General features: G+C 36.8%; 6 protein-coding genes across 6 annotated transcripts in view; 4 read left to right on the plus strand and 2 right to left on the minus strand.

The window, feature by feature from the left end:
• LOC134829632 (protein lingerer) overlaps window positions 1-14,022 on the plus strand; it is a 68,516-nt gene that overhangs the window by 25,132 nt on the left and 29,362 nt on the right. The window lies entirely within an intron of this gene.
• Window positions 332-1,465, plus strand: LOC134829976 (uncharacterized). Its single transcript, XM_063843299.1, has one exon. The coding sequence runs from the start codon at window positions 362-364 to the stop codon at window positions 1,463-1,465; it is 1,104 nt and encodes a 367-aa protein (XP_063699369.1). The 5' UTR covers window positions 332-361.
• LOC134829977 (copper chaperone for superoxide dismutase) lies at window positions 1,510-2,339 on the minus strand. The gene is made up of 2 exons (XM_063843300.1): window positions 2,237-2,339; window positions 1,510-2,175 (listed from the first exon to the last, which is right to left on the minus strand). The coding sequence occupies exons 1-2, from the start codon at window positions 2,249-2,251 to the stop codon at window positions 1,510-1,512; spliced, it is 681 nt and encodes a 226-aa protein (XP_063699370.1). The 5' UTR covers window positions 2,252-2,339.
• On the plus strand, window positions 4,558-6,323 carry LOC134830036 (PAN2-PAN3 deadenylation complex subunit PAN3). The gene is made up of 2 exons (XM_063843385.1): window positions 4,558-5,870; window positions 5,929-6,323. The coding sequence occupies exons 1-2, from the start codon at window positions 4,609-4,611 to the stop codon at window positions 6,176-6,178; spliced, it is 1,512 nt and encodes a 503-aa protein (XP_063699455.1). The 5' UTR covers window positions 4,558-4,608; the 3' UTR covers window positions 6,179-6,323.
• LOC134830035 (transcription initiation factor TFIID subunit 3) lies at window positions 6,194-11,175 on the minus strand. Its single transcript, XM_063843384.1, has 6 exons — window positions 10,823-11,175; window positions 8,207-10,769; window positions 8,009-8,154; window positions 7,786-7,940; window positions 7,628-7,728; window positions 6,194-6,499 (listed from the first exon to the last, which is right to left on the minus strand). The coding sequence occupies exons 1-6, from the start codon at window positions 10,995-10,997 to the stop codon at window positions 6,358-6,360; spliced, it is 3,282 nt and encodes a 1,093-aa protein (XP_063699454.1). The 5' UTR covers window positions 10,998-11,175; the 3' UTR covers window positions 6,194-6,357.
• Window positions 11,409-12,892, plus strand: LOC134831763 (NSFL1 cofactor p47). The gene is made up of 2 exons (XM_063845574.1): window positions 11,409-11,609; window positions 11,668-12,892. The coding sequence occupies exons 1-2, from the start codon at window positions 11,505-11,507 to the stop codon at window positions 12,751-12,753; spliced, it is 1,191 nt and encodes a 396-aa protein (XP_063701644.1). The 5' UTR covers window positions 11,409-11,504; the 3' UTR covers window positions 12,754-12,892.

The following is a 14,022-nucleotide window of genomic DNA, read 5'->3' on the forward strand; positions in this document are numbered from 1 at the left end:
TGGATTAAGGGAGTTAAGTTTTGACATTTTTGATGATTTTCGATAATTTTTGATTAATTTTTCTTCATTTTCGTAGTTTTTCATGACCTAAAAATATAAATTTTTAATTATTATTTTTAATTTTTAAAAAATTAATACCTTTTTATACCTTTTTTGAGTTAATTTGGCCTTTTTTGACAATATTGTTAGATTTTTTGAATAAAAACTAAGAAATTTTAATGAAAAATCGTTAAAATCCCGTAAAATCTACCAAAAAATGAGTTCCTCGTTTGCAGTCGGAGTGAATTTGAGTTGCTTGAGTGTCATTTTCAATCATCTGTTGTCCAATAAGCGCGCAAATAACCAAAACAAACATTCAACAATGAAACATTTATCAAAAATTATTCGTGATATCACTTTCCGATGTTCTTGTGCCGCAAAAACTCCATTCACCGAAGACCTTTCACAACGAATTTTGGGCTTGACACCCTTTGAGAAGTCATTAATTGCTGATTTTGTGTACACCTTAGAGTACGACATCGGAACAGGACGAATTTTATCTCTGCTCTCCCGGATTTCATTGATTTCCATTCATCAATATGTTAGTCGAATCGAAGACTCAGCATTACTTCTGAACATCTACAATGATTTTTTGGAGACCCAACCTTCGTTATTTGCGGAATTAGTGGAAGGCGCTCGCAGTTCTGTGCATTTAAAAGCAGCTTTGGATGATTTTTTGGAGGATTTTTTGTCAAATTTGGAAGGATTGACGTCAAATCCGTTCAAAGAAGTGTTCGGACTTGTCACGGAAGACACGCAAAAACTTTTAATCGAGACAATTTTCGGTAATTTAATGAAAAATGGAGACATTTCCATCGAAGACGCTGTGAGTAATCAACATTTATGGACAAAACAGGACCCTATCAAGGATTTGATCATTAAAGATTGTCTTTTAATTGGTGAAGCAGAGGCTCATTTAATGTTTTTGCATCGTTACGCTTTGGCGAAATCAAAATCCGAGGTCAATTGGCGGGGATATTGTTCAATTTTGGGCATTTTTTCTCGAATTTACGGCTCAAAATGTCTTTCGATGAGCCGAAAAACCCTAAGTGATGACTTTAAAAAGTTCGTAAAGGACAGAAATGACTTTTTATTGCATTTTATTCTCGTAACTGTGCGTCAAATGTGTCTTTCGGCACCGAATGACGTCAAATACGGCGATTGGTATAAGCAAAATATCGGAGAAATGATGTACATCATGGACAAAGAGGAATTTTTGTACGTGATGAAGGTGCTGACAAAGTTAATTGAGCTCGAAACGAACAAAGAATTCATCAAAACGCACATAAATACGCGAATTCAGGCGCCTCCGTTGTGTAACGACACCGTTTTAGCCTTTAAAGCCATTTTAAGGAGTAGATTGGAGACGCTGGAGGGAAAAAATCAACAAGAAGTCATTGAAATTGACTTGTCACCCAACGAATAAAAAAATTTTATTGTCCCATTTCCCGTTTTTACCACAAAAAATGCTTATTTTTCATCCCTTCGCCCCTTGCCAGCAATGGGTCGATCACGTTCACTCCAAATTGTCACGCCGTCACACGCGCAAATCTTCTTGGAATTCTGGAAAATGCCCGCAGATCGTGCAATGATGCCACAACCAAGTCTTTCGTCTGAATCTTTTTCGCTAATGACCACCGATCGTCCTATCAAGTCAGGTACATTTAAATTTTTATCCAAAATCCGGAATGAAAGTCTTCCATTGGCATCAGCTTCGACAATTTTTTCCTCAATTTGACTAGGTTTGAAGACTCCGCCAACAGATTGACATCCCTCGCTCAAGTCTCCGCATTCGTGGATGTTGAAGCGATATTTGCGATTTGCTTGTAATCCATCGACGACACCGTCAATGACACTTCCAGACGATTCGGAAACGTTGCAGATGCGAACGACTCCTTTTAAAGATGATTTGCCGGTATCGATGATGGAAACGCAACTTTGTCCTCCGAAACCCGTGAGAACAGCTCGTCGACCTGTGGCTTCGATTTTTGACTGGATTTCGCTCCATGGTGTAGATGAGGTTTCGATTATGACACTTCCGAGATTTTTGTTGATCTCGACGGTTCCAACGTCCTTGAGAGCTGATTTGATTTCTTCGTCGGCATTTGAGCCATTGAGCTGAACAGCGAATTCGATCTGAAAAGGAAAAGAGTCGAAGTTGTAAGGAAGTGATTTGAAAAGTGAAATTTTTAATTACTTTTGTAGTTTTCATGAGGAATTCAAAAGTTTTTTAAGGAATTTTTAAATGCTGTGGATTGTTTTTGGAATTATCAGAATTTATCAATTTCATTCGTCTCATGTGATAGAAGGGATTGCAAAAGTTCGGAACTTTTAAAGCTCGAGCTCAAAATTTTTATTTCAATTTTTTAATGATGATGAGTGGGTTCTTCGAAAAAAAAGTTTCATTGACATGTTTAAATAATAATGTTTGTAAATAATGATTGTTTGAATAATAATTGTATCTAGGGGCTTTTTTATTACTTTGTCCAAATAAAAAACGTTTTCATGTGAAAACAATTTACTAAATAGAAAGTAGATAAAAAAAAAACCTTCGAAACTTTTAATTTAAAATAAAAAAGATGGGCTGAAAACTATCTTTGATATGAGTCAATTGATATATTCTTAAATTTGTCACTTTTTTTTTGTAATAACTTCGAAAATTTAACTTACGTTCTAAGTAATTAACTTAAGGCACCAAGTAATAATTTTTGACGTCTTATTTAAATAGTTTTGTTTTGAAAACCAAATCAAGGGCAAAACTAAATCAAAAACTGTGTCAAAGCAATTTTTGTCAAATCTTCCTCCAAATGCATAAAAATTTATCAGAGGGCTCAAATTTATTATTTTTAATCATTTAATAACTCAAAACTGCCAAAAAATTGAAACTGAAAAAATTTTTTTTCTTTGACACAGTTTTGATTTGAAAACTAAATCAAGAGCAAAACTGTGTTAAAAACTATGTCAAAAAATGTGTCAAAGCAATTTTTGTCAAATCTTGCTCTTGCAAATGCCAAAAACTTTTTGGATAAAAATTTGTCAGAAAATTTATCATTTTTAATCATTTTATAGTTCAAAACTGCCAAAAAATTGAAACTGAAAAAATTTTTTTTCTTTGACATAGTTTTGTTTTGAAAACTAAATCAAGAGCAAAACTAAATCAAAAACTGTGTCAAAAACTGTGTCAAAGCCATTTTTGTCAAATCTTGCTCCAAATGGATAAAAATTTGTCAGAAGGCTCTAATTTATCATTTTTAATCATTTTATAACTCAAAACTGCCAAAAAATTGAAACTGAAAAAAAAAAATTCTTTGACATAGTTTTGTTTTGAAAACTAAATCAAGAGCAAAACTGTGATAAAAACTATGTCAAAAACTGTGTCAAAGCAATTTTTGTCAAATCTTGCTCCAAATGGATAAAAATTTGTCAGAGGGCTCTAATTTATCATTTTTAATCATTTTATAACTCAAAACTGCCAAAAAATTGAAACTGAAAAAAAAAAATTTTCTTTGACATAGTTTTGTTTTGAAAACTAAATCAAGAGCAAAACTAAATCAAAAACTGTGTCAAAAACTGTGTCAAAGCAATTTTTGTCAAATCTTGCTCCAAATGGATAAAAATTTGTCAGAGGGCTCTAATTTATCATTTTTAATCATTTTATAACTCAAAACTGCCAAAAAATTGAAACTGAAAAAAAAAAAATTTCTTTGACATAGTTTTGTTTTGAAAACTAAATCAAGAGCAAAACTAAATCAAAAACTATGTCAAAAACTGTGTCAAAGCAATTTTTGTCAAATCTTGTTCCAAATGGATAAAAATTTGTCAGAGGGCTCTAATTTATCATTTTTAATCATTTTATAACTCAAAACTGCCAAAAAATTGAAACTGAAAAAAAAATTTTCTTTGACATAGTTTTGTTTTGAAAACTAAATCAAGAGCAAAACTAAATCAAAAACTGTGTCAAAGCAATTTTTGTCAAATCTTCCTCCAAATGCATAAAAATTTATCAGAGGGCTCTAATTTATCATTTTTAATCATTTTATAACTCAAAACTGCAAAAAAATTGAAACTGAAAAAAAAAATTTTTTCTTTGACATAAATATTTAATTCAAATAAAAATGCTCGTCTTCAAATAATGAAAGGTATCTTGGTGAGAAGTGATTCCCAGTAGGAGTTTATAAATTAAGAATAAATTTTGTCTTTCATAAATCTTTCATTTAAAAGGCTTAAATAAGTTAACTTAGTTTTGATTTTGAATCTAAAAAATGATTTTTTCGGTTTGATGTTTTAAAGTTTTCACAAAAATATAAGTGAATTTAAAAAAAAATTAAGAAATACATATTTTTGATTAATTTTAATAAAATTACTAAAAAAAATTGTGATTCCTTCTCTTTTGCTTAAAATTCATACTTAATGACTCGAAACTCGAGCTTCGAGCTTACGAAAGCCTCGAACTTGCAATCCCCATCCAGTCACCCTACCATCCAATCACTTTTTCTTATTTACATTTTTATCGGGAGACGTAAACAAAGAAAATTCCTCTTCAAATTGACTGAAAATCCCGTGAAAATCATGGCTTATAGTTCCGATACGACACACAGCTCCGATTCCGTGTACATGAACACGATGGGCGGCACCACATATTTCTTCTCGTCGCAAACGGAAACGCTCGAAGCCACAATTCCCGAAGAGCCTGTGGCAGCAACGACAGAACCGCCCGCAATTGACTTGAAACACACGTATCCGGGTCCCGCAAGTCACGTAACGAAAATCCAAACGACAAATCCGCTCTTTAGCTCGTTCCTCACGATCGACGAGGTGAAGCAACAGCTGCTGAAACGCAATGAAATCACGAATACACTGCCGCCGACAAACACCTCGCTGCCTACGGAACTGGATAACTATCATTCGCTCGTGCCGCTCGAAACGAACACCATCGGTCAGAAAATTCCGCAAATCGCATCGACTTTCAAGGCTACCAACAGTGTCGATGGGATGCGATATTGCCTGCGACGCTTGCACGGATGCCGTCTTCAATCGCTAAAAACGTTCATGCAAGTCCTCGAAAAGTGGAAAAAACTCCAAAGTTCCAATATCGTGAAATTACGCGAAGTTTTTACGTCAAAGGCGTTCGGTGATCATTCCCTAATCCTCGTTTATGACTATCATGCGGGTGCGGAAACCCTTTTGAACCGCTATTTTCGCAATCCTGAGACGGGAGCGGTGGGCAGCTTTTCCGACAGATACGCTTCGTCACGCAGCAACAACAAAAATTTGTTGTACGAGAACGAACTTTGGTGGATTATCATGCAATTGACGGCAGCAGTGCGAGTTGTTCACACAAATGGACTCGCATGTCGAACTCTAGATCCGACAAAGGTAATTTTTTCCGGAAAAAGACTTCGTTTAAGCTTCCTAGGCGTATCGGATATCGTTCTTTTCGACCCGAACGAGTCGTCTCCCTTCAACGTGATCACACATCACCAACAAGAAGATCTCACTTCACTCGGAAAATTGATTCTCGCATTGGCTTGTAAGAACCTGCAGAGCATTCAGCGTGACCGGATCCAAAGTAGCATTGAAATGGTGTCGCGCGTTTATTCAAACGACTTGCGACACTTGATTTTATATCTACTTTCGACCAATGAGCGAAGTATTTCGGAGTGTATGCCGATGATAGGAGCTCGTTTCTACGTCCAAATTGATGCGTTGCAGACCCAAACTGACATTTTGGAAGACGAACTATCAAAAGAAATGGAAAATGGAAGACTTTATCGACTACTCGTCAAATTAGGATCCATCAATGAACGCCCGGGACTTGTTGATATGTCATGGTAAAACATTTTTTCCTATTTTTCATAAAAAAAATTGCTTTTAAAATGATATTTTTAGGTCTGAAACAGGAGATCGTTACATGTTGAAGCTATTTCGTGACTACGTCTTTCACACAGTAACCGCAGAGGGCAAACCCTGGCTCTGCAATGCCCACATCGTTCAATGTCTGAACAAATTGGATGCCGGATCCGATGAAAAAGTACAATTAGTTTCGCGTGACGAGCAATCGGTGCTTGTGGTGACCTATAATGAGCTCAAAAATTGCCTGGATCGGGCTTTTCAGGAGCTGCTGGATGCTTCGTATTAGAGAAAGATCTCTTGATGGATTTTTTGTCGATTTCAAGATATTATTTATTGTTTGAATTTTTCCTTTTTTTTATAAAACAAATAATTTAGGTCAAATTTTCCTGTTTTTAATTGGATTTTTTTTTAATAAACGGCTATAAACTTAACTTATAATGTTTCATTAAAATAGACAATTTTTTTTTAGATTTTTTCGCCCTTTTCCTTGTTTTTCTTGCGTTTCTTTTTCTTTTCGCTGCCGTGGGAGTCTTGCTTTCGACTGATGCAGACGCGACAGTACCAATCCTCGTTGACGTCTGGCGGGACAGTGATTCCAACACAAACCCTAAAAGAGGAAAAGTTTGTTAGAAATAAATTTTTTTGAGTAAAATTTTGAGCTATAATTTTGAAGGAAAAGTTTAAAATTTTTAAAAAATATTTTTGTTCAATTTATTTTTAAAATTCATTTTTTTTTCTTGAAATAGTGAATAAGAAATTTAATTAATTTTATTTAAACTAATTTTTAATTTAATTAAAAAAAAAAGAAAAAAAAATAAGATTTTAACTTTTAATTAATTTAAATTTTAGGCCGCTCCAAATGAAAATCAAAAATAAAGTCCAAAAATTTTGAAAATAAAATGGGGGGGGGGGGCAAAATAAAAAAAAAATTGAAATTCTATTTTCATACAAAATGACAAATTTTTACTATTTTTGAGTGTTAAATATTTTTTATTTATTTTTTTTTAATTATCTTTTTTGAGATTTGCTAATTTAAAATCGATTTCAGAATACATATGACATATTAAAAATAAAAAAAAACTGTCAAAAAAAAAAATTGAAAAATAAATTCAGTAATTTTATAAAAAAAAAAAATTAAATAAGAAAATTTATCTAAATTACGATTTTTTAAACAAAAATTATTAAAAATTTAAAACTTTTTAAAAAATTTTCTAAAAACATCTTGAAAAATTATAAAAATACACCTAAAAACGGCCATTTTTGATGAAATTTTTAACTTTTTTTTTTAGTTAGTTAAAAATAAGTAGTTTAGTTTTTTAAAAAAATAATTGAATTCTTTTAATTAAAAAGCAAAATAAATTTTTTAAAAATAAATTAATAAAGTAAAATTATTTTTTTAGAGGATTTTGATGAAAAAAATTGAAAAAATTTCATCAAAAATATTTAAAAAAAAAAGTAAAATTTATGGAAAATATTTTTAGAAAAAAAAAATTATGTTGATTATGATGAAGAAAATAATAAAAAAAATGTAATTTTTTTAAAGGTTTAAAAAAATCAAAAATAAAACTTTTCTTAAAAATTCTATAAACTTTTCTTTTCTTTCTATAAAACTTTAATTTTTTCTTTTATCTTATTGAATTTTTCACTTTGCAAATGGAGCAAAAGGACAAAGCTAGAGTGCCAAATATAAAAAAAAATCAAAATCAATCAAAATCAAGTAAAATTTGAAACTTACCAATGATACCATGCATCACAACCATCACATCCAATCATTGGAGTACCATTATCTACCTGCCCACATGCTGGACAAATCCAAATTTGTTGCCCATCTTCCTCCTAAAAAATTAATTTTCAATCAAATATAATTTTTTCACTTTAGATTTTAAATCTCACTTTAGCTAATTTCATTCCCTCACTGGGAGCCAAACTTGTCGATGGCGTCGGTGTTGTTTTCTTATGTTTCTTCGATTCTCCTCCACTTCCTCCTGGAGACTTGAGATGTTTTCGACTTTCATCACCTGAGAACACATCATCGTCATGTTTTCGTTCTTAAATTAAAAAAAAAAAATAAAATTTTAAAATTAAAAAATTTTATAATAATCTCAAAAATTCTTACTATGACTCGACTTTTGCTTTGGTGGATGAGTGACTAGCGCACTAAACTTTGCCAATTCTGGTGACGATTCTCGTTGACTGCTGCTGATCGTCATCTGCAAGGGACTTCCTACCTCTGGATCTTTCTTGAATGTCGATTTGATGGTCCTAAAAAATGAAATTAAATAAATTTTCTTCAAAAAAATTTAAATTTACTTACATTTTTTTGGGGATATCCGGAGTATTGGGACGTGAGTCACCGGAAACGCCTAATTTTAGTGTCAATTTCGGGACGGAGGCTAACGAGCTATCGGAATTATCGATGCTATCTGTGTTGCTGGACAAGAATTTATTTTGTTCCATTGCGAGACGTTCCTTTTCGCGACGTTTTTCTTTTTTCTCTCGTTTTCGTTCTTCTTTGTCCTTTTTCCGTTCGCTCTTGTCCTTGACGATACTTCCATCTTTGTCTTTAATTTTATCTTTTTTCTTTTTCTTTTCCTTTTTCAGCTTTTTATCCTTTTTGGACTCTTTTTCGTCTTTGTTCAAGTCCGATGGAGACGTCAGGTCAACGGTATCAAAATTCACGGGCGCTTCAACAGCAACTGGAGCCGGTTTGTATTCCGTTTTTACACTAATTTCGTCCAATTTCTCCACAGTCATCTTTCGTGAGGGACCTGCCAAGTCCTGTTGCTCGATGGGGATCGCGACAGTATCTTTGGGCAAGCGCATGAGGGACGGCGGCGAATCTGCACGCATTTTCAGCGGTGCATCGAGTACCGTTGGCGGCAACAACGACGGCACATTGCATTGCGATTGCTTCATTTCCATCAGTTGCTCTTGGAATTTATCCTTCATGGGAGCGGAAGTCGATGCCTGTTGCTGATGCTGTTGATGCTGATCCAGCTGAGTACGAATTTTGTTGAAACTCTGAAGAATGTCGTTCGGAAAGAGATTTGGGATGTTAAAGGGCGGCGCTCCAAATTGCGCGGGATTTCCAAAACCCGGCAAAAATGCGTTGTTCGGAATCAATCCCGGACCACTGGGAATTAAATTCGGGAAAAATGGGAAACGCGATTGTTGTTGTTGTTGTTGTTGCTGCGGCGTTTGTTGCATTGAAGACCCGGGCATCTGTGGAAAAGGCATTCCGGGTATTTGCATTCGATTCAGCGGCATATCGGGACCCGGATTGAAGAACGGCATCAACGGAGGTGTTTTGATCTTTTTAATTTTCTTCTCGGGCTTTTCCTTTTTCTTCTTTTCCTCTTTGCCGGGCTTCCATCCGCCGCTTCCTTTGACATCCGGTGTTCGTGGCATATATTGCGGTGTTGTGGGCATCGTCAAATCCTCAATGGGACTCCTATTGAACTCCATACTTTTGTTCATCATGTTCACGGGAGTCGTGGGGAAATCAAATTCCGGTCTAAATTGCTTCTTCTGCGGCGATACCTCAGAACTATGCGGAAAAACTTCCGATTTCATCATCGGAAAATCGTGATGGACCATTTTCGACGACGACGGCATCTTCTTGAAGATGTTCAACTTTGACTTTTCCGATTCGCTCGTGACTTTTCCCTCGAAATGCTGTCCCGGCATGATTTTTGGCGGCGAAAATGGTAAATTCGCACCTCCGCTCGGGGATATTTGGGGATTTGACATTGATGAGCCAGGCATGAAGCGTTGTTGAGGTGCCTGAACTTGCGGATTTTGTGCCTTTACATGCGCAAGCAACTCTTGAATCGGCAACGCTGGTAAAATTCCCGCTGCTACTTGTTTTTTGATCTGTTTAATGAGTTTGGCATCCGGATTTTTAGGTTTTTTGATTTTATCGGCAGGGATAGGACCTGCGCCGGGTGTTAACGATTCAGATTTTCGAGGACGACCAGGTTTGCGAGGACCTGAAGGAGGCGTTGCGAGTTGCGTTGGTGGTTTGATGTCTTCTGAGGCGAAGGGAAATTGCGGTCTTTGCTGCATTTGCGGCGGAATATTGGCAGAAGGCATTGCGGCGACAGGAACTTGACGAATTGGAGGTTCGGCGACTTGCGATGGCGCTTGATGCATGACTGGCGGTGCAGTTGGCGGATGAAAAAGTTCCTTTTTGATCTTTTTCTTCTCTTTCTTTTCCGTTTCATGTCCCTTTTTCTTCGTAGGCTTCTCTTCGAACTTGTTATCCATCTGACTGACACTCAATGGTGCCACGGGAATTGGTTGCGGAGGCGGCGAAGGTCGCTTATCGGGAATTATTATGGGTGGCTTTGAGTCGGGAAGCTTTCCTTCGCGCGATGGCGAGATAAAACCCGATGTTGTCATGAAAACTGACGAAATTTCACGAGTTTCTTTCAATCCGCCGTCGAATTTCAAGTGACGTTGTGCCTCCGAAGCACCCAAAGCAGCGGGCATCGGCAAATCTGGCGGTTTTTTGAACGGAAATGCACTTTGTGGCGGATTTAGAGCTGTTGGACTCAACATCAACTCATCCTTGATGGCGCCACTTTGTTCTTCAACGGCGGAATTTTCATCAGTATTTGCCACTTGTTGCTCCTCTTCGGGTTCAGGCTGCATTGGAGGCATATATTCCGGGATATGCATGGGACGTGTAAGAACTTCTTGACTTCCCGGTTTGAGAAAGTTCAAATGCGACTCTTTGGGCAACGGATACTTCGGAACTGCCAAAGCAAAGGGAATTGGGTCAACGTATTCCATGTATTCGCGTAATTCGTTGAAATTTATCTTCATTTCGCGATATGCCAAGGTCACGTCTTCCAAATTGGGCTCCGTGCGATTGTCTAAAAAGAGTTGAAATCAAAAAAAGGCAAAAATTTGGATTAAAATCCCTTACAATGCTCTGCATAATCCTTCGTGAGGACACACAACTCGCGGATGTAGTTGTGCAAGACATCCGTCATGACCTCCATGGGGGTCGATTGAATGGAATTGAACCCAATTGTTTGGCATATTTGAGCAACGACCACTTTTAGTAGCTGATTTGTGTACGCTTGATTCGATTGAGGCATTTTTGCTGATACGGCGTTTTTTTTTGTGAGGGAAAACACCCAAATGACTTTTATATTTTGACTTTTTCGCGTAAATTCAACGCTTTGACGACAAACTTTGTGTTTATTCGATGCCGCACATTGTAAATTCTTGAAATTTCACTTATTTTGCAGCTAAAATTGCGAATTTCAAGGGATTTTTTGGTTTATTTACCCCAAATCGCGTGAATTTCAAATGAAAACAATAGGATTGAATTAGTATGATGCGATTTTCATTATCAATTTCAGCCGATTCAGATACTCATTATCACTTTCATTCGTCTCAAATCATCAGAGTAATGTTTTCGTGCGAATTTAAACGCGCTTTCGTCCGGTTCACAACCCACGCCGTAGTTTGTTGTTCGCCGTGATACAGTACACCTCTGAGACGAATGAAATTGATAACGCAATTCTCCATGTCATTGCTCGGTAAAAAATTGGCAAATAATTGCACGTAGAAGCCAGGAGAAAAGCGAGCAATTTTGTGTTATGTCAGGGCAAGAAGAGCTTGTCAATCAGTTTAAGGAGATCACAAACATTTTAGATACGGAAGTTGCGAGAAGCATTCTCGAATCGACAAATTGGAATCTTGAGGTTTGTTTTTTTTTTACACCGATTTTCCACGTAATTTATTGATTTTACGTCTTTTTAGATTGCGTTAGCGACCTTTTTGGAGGACAACAGTGACACAGAAGTGATTCCGGATCCACAAGAAGCCGAGACCGAACCCGCAGTACAGCCAGATATCGAAATGAATCCAAGCGGCTCGTCATCATCGTCGAAGAAAGACAAGAAACCATCCGGCGCAAAGCCAAAAATCGCCACTTTGGGCTCGCTCAACGATGCAGAGTCGTCGTCGGATGAGGAACAGGGTCAAGCCTTTTATGCCGGCGGTTCGGAACGTTCGGGACAACAAGTGCTGGGACCGCCACGTAAAAACCCGATGAAAGATTACGTTTCTGAGGTGTTTCGTTCGGCGCAACAAATTGGCGGACAATCGTCTGCCGATGAGGGAGCTCCTCGCACAGTGAGTAGTCGTTTGTATGGCGGCACGGGATTTCGTCTCGGACAAACCGACAGCGATCACGTTGTAATTCCCGGGCAATCGGCATCCGGCTCATCGGCGGGAGGCGAACGACAATCCGAATTGGTTGTGCTAAAGTTGTATCGTCAAGGCTTCTCGATCAACGACGGTGACTTGAGACCTTACGAAGATCCCGCTAGCAAGGAATTCATGGAGTGCATCATGAAAGGCGAAATTCCGCAAGAACTGAGAAAGCAAAACATGAACATGATTCATCTGGATTTGGAGGATCATCGACACGAGGAATATGTGAAGCCGAAGAAACGCTTTTCCGCCTTTGGAGGTGAAGGACACACCCTTGGAAGTCCCGTGCCAGGCACCGTTGAAGCTACATCACCTACATCTGCTCCCACAAGTGTCGAAGACCAAAAGACAAATGAACAGGAAGCGCAAGCCAGCATGAATGTGGATGATGCGCAACCAACGACAATGTTGCAAATTCGCTTATCGGATGGATCTCGGTTGACGGGTCGCTTTAATCACACGCATACGGTTAATTCGGTGCGTGATTATATTACGCGTGCACGTCCACAACTCGCTGCTCAAGAATTCATGTTGCTCGGATCGTTTCCGCCCAAGGAACTCACCAATGGCGAGGCAACTTTGAAGGATGCGGGACTTTTGAATGCCACAATTTTGCATCGTTCCAAGTGAAGAACCTCCGAGGAGGGGGAGAGATGAATGCTTAGATGAAACGAAAAACAATACAATGGCCTGGCTTATCTTCTTTACACATATTACACTTTAATAAAAACATTTGTACTACTACTTTAGAAAATAATGCAAGGTTTTTCTTATAGAAATTTTTTTAAAGAGAAGAGCTACTTTTGGATTAAAATGAAGAAAAGGGACTTTAAAAAAAATTTAGGGCCTATTTTGGAGAATTTTGTTCTACAGAATGTTAAAAATGCATTTGCTGCTTTCTAAATTACACAAAAAAACGTTGAAAATTCAAAGTTTCTTAAATTCCTCGTCAAAAAAGTGAAAAACCTTGTGGAATCTGTTAAAAATCTCTGAGGCAACAAACTCACTTTGATCGCATATTGGCATTAAAGCTCGAAAAATCTCACTTTTCTCAGTTGAAGTATCGATACATGTCGTTTGAGCTTGTCGCAAAGTTCCGGATACTTAAAATTTCTCTTATAAAGGTCAAAAGCAAACATTATTTCGGTCAAATCTTGGAGTTTCTTCAATAATGGCATGTCGACCAACATCAATTTTGATCGATAGGAAGGCAGATGAATTGATTGTCAGCCTAAAATGATAGTTTTATTAGCAAGAATTGTTATAATAAATTAAAAAATGCATGAAAAATCTTTAAAAAGTGGCTCCAACGATCAAAATCATGTTCTGTGGAGTCATTCAGATCTTTTTTCCGGGATCCAAATTCAAGTCATATATCCTAAAATAGGAAAAAAATATGTTTTTCAAGTGATTTTACAAGTAATTTCAGTTATTTTCCTCAAAAAATGTACTTTTTTTTAGAATTCTCTGAAAATTTTCCGAAATAATGGCTCATAACGGTCATTTTTAGGTAATTTCCTATTTTTTATTGGGGTTCTTATGTGCATGAGTGTGCGTAGTGAGTCTCACACATTGTGCAATGTGTGACGACAAGAATTTTTCGTCTCTGGGCCCCACAGACCGCCGTATGCTGTGTATTGTGGGGGTTTTTTCAGAATCATGCAACCTGGGCAAGGGATTTTTCAGTTTTTTGTGACCTGGGATTCCCGTACACGCGCCTACAGAAACGCGTATAACTTTGCGTGTCTATATCTCCTGACTTTTCCACCAAATCCTTAAAAAGTTCTTTTAGAAAATGTAGATTTCGAGCTCCTCTTTCGATAATCCAAGGGTTAAAAGGGTCTAAAACAACGAAAAATGCCCGATTTTTGGGGACAAAGATTTCCATCCAAGTCATCT

This window comes from Culicoides brevitarsis, chromosome 2, assembly GCF_036172545.1.
Source record: "Culicoides brevitarsis isolate CSIRO-B50_1 chromosome 2, AGI_CSIRO_Cbre_v1, whole genome shotgun sequence".
Taxonomy (NCBI): domain Eukaryota; kingdom Metazoa; phylum Arthropoda; class Insecta; order Diptera; family Ceratopogonidae; genus Culicoides; species Culicoides brevitarsis.

Coding starts and splice junctions, on each gene's coding strand:
- LOC134829976 (XM_063843299.1), top strand. CDS start 362: ATGAAACATTTATCAAAAATTATTCGTGATATCACTTTCCGATGTTCT.
- LOC134830036 (XM_063843385.1), top strand. CDS start 4,609: ATGGCTTATAGTTCCGATACGACACACAGCTCCGATTCCGTGTACATG. Junction 5,871..5,928: donor GGACTTGTTGATATGTCATG/GTAAAACATTTT, acceptor TGATATTTTTAG/GTCTGAAACAGGAGATCGTT.
- LOC134830035 (XM_063843384.1), bottom strand. CDS start 10,997: ATGCCTCAATCGAATCAAGCGTACACAAATCAGCTACTAAAAGTGGTC. Junction 8,155..8,206: donor CCGGATATCCCCAAAAAAAT/GTAAGTAAATTT, acceptor TTCATTTTTTAG/GACCATCAAATCGACATTCA. Junction 7,941..8,008: donor AAAGCAAAAGTCGAGTCATA/GTAAGAATTTTT, acceptor TTTTAATTTAAG/AACGAAAACATGACGATGAT.
- LOC134831763 (XM_063845574.1), top strand. CDS start 11,505: ATGTCAGGGCAAGAAGAGCTTGTCAATCAGTTTAAGGAGATCACAAAC. Junction 11,610..11,667: donor CGACAAATTGGAATCTTGAG/GTTTGTTTTTTT, acceptor ACGTCTTTTTAG/ATTGCGTTAGCGACCTTTTT.